Genomic DNA, 10,232 nt, shown 5'->3' on the forward strand with positions numbered 1-10,232 from the left:
CTAATGTCATTCGCTGTTTTATTCTTAAATATTTAAATTTGTTATGACAATATCAGTAACAAATATCTAAACCATGTTGTAAATGTTTTCATGTTATGTTAAAAATATTTGATGAAACCCCCTGAATTGATCTTTTCTAATCCTGTCCTTATTTATCTTGTTTTGTACTATAATTATTTCATTTTTAACTTGTGTCTTGCATTGATTTATTTAGTTTTCATCCCTTAATTTTTAATATTTACATATATACAATTATTTATTTATTTTTTACCAGCTCTCGTGTTGTGGGCTTGTTTGTTTCTGACATAATATACATCTTTTTTCAGTTGAATAAAACTGGAAAAAGCTGGGGGGAAAAAAAACATCAAATAAGCACCTGGTTGGAAAGAAATAATGACTAAAGCTCATTAGTTTAGACATTGCTGAGTAAATATCAACAGCCCAGATTTTGAACAGTCACAACAGAAAAAGAACAGGTGTAACTAATATTTATGACGGCTGTGCTCTATTTACAGGCAGGTGTGCCAGTAAGTCAGCACACCTAAATGGAATGCAGCCGTGAATGTAATGAGTTACACCTGTGTTTGACAAGTCAAACGGCTGTGAGAAAGGCTTGTTGTGTGTGGGAACAAGTGGATACATGAGTAAGGAAGATCAGCTGGACAACACTGTTTGACATCTTCTTCTACTTTAATAAACACTAGAGTAGAACTAAACAGACAGCTTCATCCTCACAGAAATAATATCCAATATTAAATGAAAGAGTTGGACTGAGCAGACACATAGTGTAAATAAATTACAAACTGAGTGGCCGCTCAGCTCTGCTTCACCCCTGTGAAAATACACATATGGATATCTGAATGTGTAGCCATATATGAAAACTGAATTTGCGCTTCCGAAACCATGGGCATCAACCTGCTGCTCTAACAGCCTCAATGCTTCTAGTTTCAGGCCCTGAACCCCTAACTGCTCCCCGGGCATGCACAACAGCTGACCACTGCTCCTAATTAGGATGGAATAAATGCACAGAGCAAATGTTGCATGCTTAATATTCACTCGTTTAATATTTATGTATTACCTTCAGTGGACATTACATCACAACAGGTTCACTGAACTCAAGACAAATATGAGTGCACCTTTAGAATGTATTGGAGTGTGAGGGTGCAGTTTATTAAAGATCAGAAATGAATGAAAAAAAGTCTGTTAAACAGAATAGATATGCATTTTTACACATTTCATTAATGTTGATTATAACAAGTAATTAATCATCCTTATAATAAATTATAAGCTTGAGAAATCTGAAAAACCTCAATATTCGTTTCAGTTTTATTTATATAGCGCCAAATTGTAACAGAGGTTATCTCAGGGCAATTTTCATATAGAGCAGGTCTATATGGCACAACTAAAGGTTGGTCACTCTAAAAAGTTTTGCTGAAGAAAAGGTTTACTCCACATGCATGCGACAACTCACAAACAGGATCAGTGGAGATGATGTGGTAGAACATCCTCAAGGAGGAGGAGTGGGCATGATTTTTTCCCCCAGATCAGCTTAACATCAATATGCAGTGTTTCTTACCCAGATAGGAAACTGCTGAAGTTCTGCAGGTCGCTGGCATCCATGACCACATTCAGATCACTGATTGTCCTCTCAGATCTCTCACCATTCTACAGGCCAAAACACACCATCTATTACTCATTTAAAAACAGACCTGCTTATTCACAGTGCATGTAGGTAAATTAAGGGAAAAAACATTAAAAAGAACATTAATTTGTGATATAGTAACAGCTATTCAACCACACGGTGACAAAAAGACTTCAGGAAGCTGCTCATTGTCACTGCAACCGGCTGTTTGTCAACAAGAAATACACACTGTTGGCAATTCATTACTGTTGTATGAGGCAGCATTAGTTTTAGCAAGGTGTACCTAATAAAGTGGCAACTTATGAGTCTTTCCAACACATAAGTGCCCCTAAATCCACAAACTGCGGTCTTTATATTTCTGTTTGTGTTCTGATTAAACAAACATGATACAACATCTTAATTAGTGAGCTGTTGCTAGGTGTATTTTTTTACTTTGGAAAGAGCCAGGCAACGGTTTCTCAAAAAATCTCATTCTCAGGAAGAAAGAAAGTAAGTACGTTTCCCCAAAATGTTGAACTATTCCTTTAAACATCTATCGCCATGTTAAGGAGAAAGGGGTTCCATATTTAGGGGTGTGGGGGGGGCATAAATCATATCTATGGATGGTATTTCAAGGGTTACAAGTTGCACCAATAAGGCACTTTTATAGGTTACTGTAAGCTGTACTAGCTCACATCATGTTGCAATATAAAATCTAAGTATTAATCAAAATAAAATAAAGGGTTAGAACAGATTGTGTTTACAAAATGACTCAATACACAGCCAAATAATTAATGTCTTTATCAAAACAAGTCAAAACTTCAGTTTAATGACACTTCATGAGCCAGGAGTGTATCAATGAAACCAGCTGTTCTGATGGTTAATCCAGTTAGAATGAAAGCCAGAAGACTGCTGGGTCTACATGAAGCTGGTTTACAGATCACAATACAGATTCACCCTACAATAAAATTATGATTAATGCTGACTTTATATTTATCGGCTGATGCTGAGGGTCAACCATCATTTTAGTTAAACTGTGACGGCCCAAAGTGTGGATCTAACAAGCCTGGACGTAGGGCTACATAACGTCACATATTGATACACGCAACAACTGAAAGTTGGTATTAAATGTCTGGTCAGACTCATAATCTTGAATAACATATTGTACCTGATTTAATCATAATTGTTCAAGTTGTTTTAGCCTGTACTTTATTTCAAGATCACATTTCTATTTGTCAAAGTAAAGTATGTAAAATGATCATTTTATTATCACTTCTGAAACATGGGCATCATATCAGTACAAGAATCAAAATATTTCAAAAGGATACCCAACTCTTCTGTACTTGTATAGCGCCTTTCTAGTCTTCCGACCATTCAAAGCGCTTTACACTGCAAGTCACATTCACCCATACACAGTCACCATCTGAGGAGCAGTTGGTATAGCAGCCACTTCCATCAGTTTATGTATAACATTCTGATTCACACTATCACACCGATGGCACTGCCATGAGGAGCAACTTGGGGATCAATATCTTGCCCAAAGACACTTCAACATGCAGACTGGAGGACCTTTGGTTCAAACCACAAACCTTCTGATTAGTGGACGACCCGCTCTACCTCTAAGCCACAGCTGCTCATTTATTCTTTATACTTGTGTATGAAGAATAAAATGAGACATGTTAAAATGTATACAGTTTTCTAATCGGAGCTTTAACTTAGTGTGAGACACCATAAAATACAAAACACTTTTAGAAGAGTGCTTTTATTCTGAAAAGATGACATTTAAACCAGAGATGTTATTGTTGCCAGGGACACGACTTTACCTAAAACCACCTGACAGTTTCTTCCTCTGAGGCAGTTTGGTCTAATGTCCGATTGGATGACTTAAGACCTGACCATGATTTTTCCTTGTTTAAGTGTTTTGCATGTCTGACAGCTGCTGCTGAGGTCTGAGGAGCTTCTAAAATCTAAACTGTGCACTTTATACCTCACCAGTGAAACACTGAACATGGCCCTCTGTCGCTCTCTGCTGGCAGGAAACAGCATCAGTTCACAATAACAAAGTCAACTTCCAGAACCATTTTCAACATGCCCTTTGTCTCTCTAAAAATGTGTATACATATTTCTAGACTTCTAAACTAGATCACTCTAAAATAAAATCTAAAATGTGCTGGATCCAAACATGAAAATAAAAAGCACCATTGATCACTGCTTGACCAAAAGCTTAGACAATAAATTGTGCAAAAGCAAAGCATACAAGTGTGTGCATGCTTTAATGCCTTTTCATTTACACGTCTAAATTTAAAAATATTCTCTGAAATCGCGTGCAGAGCTCATCAGTACAGCTGTTGAGTTTACTGTTTTTACTAATATTGTGGACAATATAATCTTCTTGAGACTGAGGTTTGGGCTAGAGTTGTTTTTGATGTCTGGATACTGGATACAGAGATAAAGTTGTTTGAAAATAACACAGAAATCAAAGGAGAAACTGGATGAACTGTGTATCAGTCTGGAAAATGGAATTCCAGAGGGAGATTTATCAGCAAACAGGAATGGTGGCCACAGTGGGGTTTGGACCAGAGACCCTCTGTCTCTACAACGGATTATCTGAATGAAAGAAATTACTTACCTTGACCTCAGAGAGCTGGAACTCCACCTGAAAGACCAGTTCTGAGCAGTGACCTGATACACAGAGCTGCTGGACCAGCTTACTGCCACCTACTAGACACACAAACACACCAATGAAGGTACATTTTTAGAGTGTGAGTGACCCATTTAAAAGTGCTCAGTGGAGTTTTCTTGTAAACAAACAAATGTTAGGATTACATCCAGTCTTTCTCACCACAATGAATGCATTCTGTTCATCTTTGAGGACTAACAAAAGTGTTGAATATATTCATTTCCTGCAAAGTTGAAGTTTCAATATTTAAAATATTGTATTGTTTACATGTGGGCAGTGTTCTTCCCTGCCTTTGGTGGCACATTTCATGGTGCGTTACCACTGCCAACTCTCGATCACTGCAATCTTCAGCATTGCTCCATAGCACTGCTAGTGGCTAAAAACTCCACAGGGTACCTTTAACCTTGTGTGGCCATGATAGTAAGAAGCATGGGAACAGGGTACTAAACTGTAGTAACACTATGGGTAAATAATAGGAACAATATACACTCTCTGGCCACTTTATTAGGTACACCTGTTCAATCAGCCAATCACATGGCAGCAACCCAGTGCATTTAGGCATGTAGAAGTGTTCAAGACAATTTACTTAAGTTCAAAATGAGCGTCAGAATGGGGAAGAAAGGGGATTTAAGTGACTTTGAAAGTGGCATGGTTGTTGGTGCCAGACGGGCTGGTCTGAGTATTTCAAAAACTGCTGATCTCTAGGGATAGCCAACTCTAGGGTTTGCAGAGAATGGTCTGAAAAAGAGAAAATACCCAGTGACCGGCAGTTGTGTGGACGAAAACGCCTGGTTGATATCAGAGGAGAATGGGCAGACTGGTTCGAGATTACAGAAAGGCAACAGTAACTCAAATAAGCACTCGTTACAACCAAGGTATGAAGAATACCATCTCTGAATGCACAACACATCAAACCTTAAAGCAGATGGGCTACAGCATCAGAAGACCATATTGGGTGCTACTCCTGTCCACTAAGCATAGGAAACTGAGGCTACAATTCACACAGGCTCACCAAAATTGGACTAAACAAGGTTGGAAAAACGTTGCCTGATGAGTCTCGATTTCAGCCAAAATTATATAGCTGCAGTATTGCTAGCCGGCCTGCTAGTTGGGATTTACTTTTTTTTTTTTTACATTTATTCATTTAGCTTTTACCCAAAGTGACTTACAATTGCTATTTGTGTCAGAGGTCACACGCCTCTGGAGCAACGAGGGGTTAAGTCTCTTGCTCAGGGACACACTGGTGTCTCACAGTGGATTCGAACCCGGGTCTCTCACACCAAAGGCATGCGTCCACAGCGCCATCACCACACAGTCTCAAAGAAAACAAGGGTCCTACAAATGCAGTTCTGGTCATAGATTGCGGTCCTGAAACTGCAGCCTCCGGTACTGCAGCTACATAATACTCATTTCAGCTACAACATTCAGATGGTAGGGTCAGAATTTGGCGTAAACAACATATAAGCATGGATCCATCCTGCGTTGTATCAACGGTTCAGGCTGGCAGCTGGGTAAAAAAATTGATTCTTAGATGCATTGCGATGCGGACGTGGAAGATTCCCTTAACTAATGTAAAAAAAATTATTATTATACAGTGGGGAGAACAAGTATTTGATACACTGCTGATTTTGCAGGTTTTCCTACTTACAAAGCATGTAGAGGTCTGTCATTTTTATCATAGGTGCACTTCAACTGTAAGAGACAGAATCTAAAACAAAAATCCAGAAAATCACATTGTATGATTTTTAAATAATTAATTTGCAATTTATTGCATGACATAAATATTTGATCACCTACCAACCAGTAAGAATTCCGTCTCTCACAGACCTGTTAGTTCTTTAAGAAGCCCTCCTGTTCTCCACTCATTACCTGTATTAACTGCACCTGTTTGAACTCGTTACCTGTATAAAAGACACCTGTCCACACACTCAATCAAACAGACTCCAACCTCTCCACAATGGCCAAGACCAGAGAGCTGTGTAAGGACATCAGGGATAAAATTGTAGACCTGCACAAGCCTGGGATGGGCTACAGGACAATAGGCAAGCAGCTTGGTGAGAAGGCAACAATTGTTGGCGCAATTATTAGAAAATGGAAGAAGTTCAAGATGAAGGTCAATCTCCCTCGGTCTGGGGCTCCATGCCAGATCTCACTTGTGGGGCATTAATGATCTTGAGGAAGGTGAGGGATCAGCCCAGAACTACACAGCAGGACCTGGTCAATGACATGAAGAGAGCTGGGATCACAGTCTCGAAGAAAACCATTAGTAACACACTACGCTGTCATGGATAAAAATCTTTGGGGATACTTTTCTGCAAAGGGGACAGGACGACTGCACCGTATTGAGGGGAGGATGGATGGGGCCATGTATCGCGAGATCTTGGCCAACAACCTCCTTCCCTCAGTAAGAGCATTGAAGATTCGTCGTGGCTGGGTCTTCCAGCGTGACAACGACCCGAAACACACAGCCAGGGCAACTAAGGAGTGGCTCCATAAGAAGCATCTCAAGGTCCTGGAGGAGCCTAGCCAGTCTCCAGACCTGAACCCAATAGAAAATCTTTGGAGGGAGCTGAAAGTCCTTATTGCCCAGCGACAGCCCCGAAACCTGAAGGATCTGGAGAAGGTCTGTATGGAGGAGTGGGCCAAAATCCCTGCTGCAGTGTGTGCAAACCTGGTCAAGAACTACAGAAAACTTATGATCTGTTATTGCAAACAAAGGTTTCTGTACCAAATTAAGTTCTGCTTTTCTGACGTATCAAATACTTAATCATGAAATAAAATGCAAATTATTTAAAAATCATACAATGTGATTTTCTGGATTTTTGTTTTAGATTCCATCTCTCACAGTTGAAGTGTACCTATGATAAAAATGACAGACCTCTACATGCTTTGTAAGTAGGAAAACCTACAAAATCAGCAGTGTATCAAATACTTGTTCTCCCCACTGTAATAAATATAGGGCTGGGCATGTTAGTGCCCTGAAATGCTTAGTAATCATCCAGGGATCCGGTATTGAAATAAATGATGCATTGATAATTGTTTTATAATCGCATCGCAGCCCTCTGAATCGTACTCAAATCGAATCGTGAGGTGCCCAGAGATTCCCACTCCTACTGATGGTGGTAGTGTAATGGTGTGGGTGATATTTTCTTGGCACACTTTGGGCCCCTATGTACCAATTGAGCATTGTTTAAACATGACAGCCTACCTGAGTATTGCTGCTGACCATGTCCATCCTTTATGACCAAAGTGTACCCATCTTCTGTTGGCTACTTCCAGCAGGATAATGCACCATGTCACAAAGCTCAAATCATCTCAAACTGTTTTTTTGAACATGACGTTCACTGTACTCCAATGGCATCCACAGTCACCAGATCTCAGTCCAATAGAGCACCTTTGGGATGTGGTGGAACGGGAGATTTGCATCATGGATGTGCTGCCGACAAATCTTCAGCAACTCCGTGACGCTATCATGTCAATATGGACCTGAGGAATGTTTCCAACACCTTGTTGAAAGTATGCCACAAAGAATTAAGGCAGTTCTGAAGGAAAACGCGGTACTAGCAAGGTGTACCTAATAAAGTGGCCAGTGAGTGTACTGTACATATCAAGAATTAGGGTTGCAACTAATTTGCTGGTAATTTTCCTGGTTCATTGATTCATTTCACCTATAAAATGTCAGAAAACAGAAAGCTGTGGATTCAGACAGAGCTATACTCTTACTGCTTTGCAGAGTCTTTCTGGTGCAGCTGTCCAGGCTGATGCCATTCATGTGTGTCTGCTGCTTCAGGTCCTCCTCCAGCTCCTCCAGCTCCTCCTTCAGTCTGGACAGCACCTTCTCCTTCCCCCCTTCTTGTCTCTGTCCACACATGTACAACCTGTGGAGATGGGCTGTTCATTTACAGTTCAGCACTTCTGATTACCATTTTTCTACTTAACCACACACCTCTGCACCACCCAGGGGTCATCAATAGTAAGTTCAGTAGAGAATATTTAAAAATTAATTAAGAATAAAAATAAAACTCACATGGCATCCTGCATTTGTCCACTGAAGTGGAATGTTATTTCCTTGTGGATGTCCTGCTGGTGGCGCTGCAACGCTGCAACTTCAGCCTGGAGACACTCAATCTGAGCCTCCAGTGATCTCACATCCTCAATGTTCTCCTCGCTCATCTTCTCCTCCATCCTGATTGACAGACAGATTGAATTAAAAAAGCATTTGGAAGTGTCAGTGGGTGAAGAGAGCTGCATAAAAACACCAATGAATACAATACAAACAACATGAACAGGCAAATTAGTAGAGCTGCAAGGATTAGTCGATTCATCGATTAGTTGTCGACTAATAAATTAATCGCCAACTATTTTGATAATCGATTAATTGGTTTGAGTATAAATCCTCTGATTCCAGTTTCTTAAATATGAATCTTTTCTGGGGGGGGTTTGCTCCTCTATGACAGTAAACTGAATCTCTATCTGAATTCCCAGTCTGACACATCCAGCAATGTCTCCCCAAAGCCCTATATATCATCTCTGGTGTCCCTGAGAATGTCACTTAACCCCTTTTTGCTCCAGAGGAGTGCGACCTCTGATATATATAGCAATTGTAAGTTGCTTTGGATAAAAGTGTCAGCTAAATGAGTAAATGTAATGTAAATCTTTGGGTGTTGGACAAAACAAGAGTTTTGAGCACATCACCTTGAGTTCTGGGAAACACTGATCAACATTTTACCATTTTGACATTTTATGGACCAAACAACTAGTCAAAAAAAATCGAATTTGCAGCCCTAAGACAACTGTCAGAAAAGGGCATAAACAATATACTTGCAAGGTGAGAGGGTGCTATCTAAGACTTGACTTTTTAATGTAAAGCTACTGATTATGACAAATGACTAGAAAATACTGAGGAGAGAAAAAATATAAAGTGAATATATTATGGGACCACAAGCATTAAAAGGCTATGATATTTTAGTCTGGTAACGAGGTAAATCAGATTCAGCTTTAGACAGATTAGTTAGATAGATATATCTTTCTTGATCCCCGAGGGGAAAGTGCGAGCATTTGACAGGTATGTATACATATAGGAATTTGACTATGGCTCATACATTGCTCACGATGTGCCTACTCATAGAAGCAATAATCAGACACAAACTACAGTCTACTGAACACACACACCATTAACCAAAACAACAATGTAGCCAGATTGACACAACTGTGTAATGAGCAGAGTGCAAATGATACTGGAATAAACTTACAAATAACGTTAGAAGTCTGTTTTTTCCCCACTGTGTTTGAAATATTATGCACTTCCCACCTCAAAGCGTGCCTGGCAGGCTAAATTATAAAAGAAATACGCTCTAAATTTTATCCACAGCAGTAAAATCTAGTTAACGTTGGCTGAGGTGACGAATTAACGTTAACGTTAGGCGAGGTTAAACAAACTGTCGTGTCTTAACTTCGTCTCCGTTTAGTAAATAAATAGTTACTTTAAAGTGTTAAATTCACAAATATAAACAGGTGTTATTGCTTTATAAAAACTAAACACTTTTCCTCACCTCAGTGATTCAAGTTTCTTCAACCTGACAACCGAAACAGTTTGGAGCCTCGCGCCCTCCGGACTCTACCACTTAACGCGTGTAGGGGGGTGGTGGGCGATTCTTGTGAAGAAGAGTCAGAAACTGTGCCTCACAGTTTTTACAAATGCCGCAAATTTCTATACGTATAAAGGTAAAAATTACACGTTAGCGCTTTACTATTGCTAAAAGGCACAAAACAAAAAGCTGTTAGATCTGGGAATTGCAAGAACCCCCTCTACATAGAAAGCCGTAAGTTATCCGTAAACTCACAGATGTTGGTAATCGAGAATGATTATTACGTCGTTGAGCTAATCAATAGAAACATAATTAGTTATTCATTGATTAACCATCATAATTA

The 10,232-nt window shown here is 39.6% G+C and overlaps 1 protein-coding gene across 2 annotated transcripts in view; it reads right to left on the reverse strand.

Annotated features, from left to right (window-relative positions):
* The window catches only part of LOC123987554 (centromere protein P), a 113,367-nt gene extending 103,364 nt beyond the window's left edge, over positions 1–10,003 (reverse strand). Inside the window, exons 1-5 of one of the 2 annotated variants that reach the window (XM_046076553.1) lie at positions 9,854–10,003; positions 8,329–8,487; positions 8,025–8,179; positions 4,251–4,339; positions 1,577–1,665 (exon numbers count right to left, since the gene is read on the reverse strand). In XM_046076553.1, the coding sequence (XP_045932509.1) occupies positions 1,577–1,665; positions 4,251–4,339; positions 8,025–8,179; positions 8,329–8,486 (491 nt within the window). In that variant the 5' untranslated portion in view covers position 8,487; positions 9,854–10,003. Of the gene's footprint in view, positions 1–1,576; positions 1,666–4,250; positions 4,343–8,024; positions 8,180–8,328; positions 8,488–9,853 lie in introns of both variants that reach the window. The other variant, XM_046076552.1, reaches the window with a different exon arrangement.
* Positions 10,004–10,232: the final 229 nt, after the last annotated feature.

This window comes from Micropterus dolomieu, linkage group LG18 (assembly GCF_021292245.1).
Source record: "Micropterus dolomieu isolate WLL.071019.BEF.003 ecotype Adirondacks linkage group LG18, ASM2129224v1, whole genome shotgun sequence".
Classification (NCBI taxonomy): Eukaryota; Metazoa; Chordata; class Actinopteri; order Centrarchiformes; family Centrarchidae; genus Micropterus; species Micropterus dolomieu.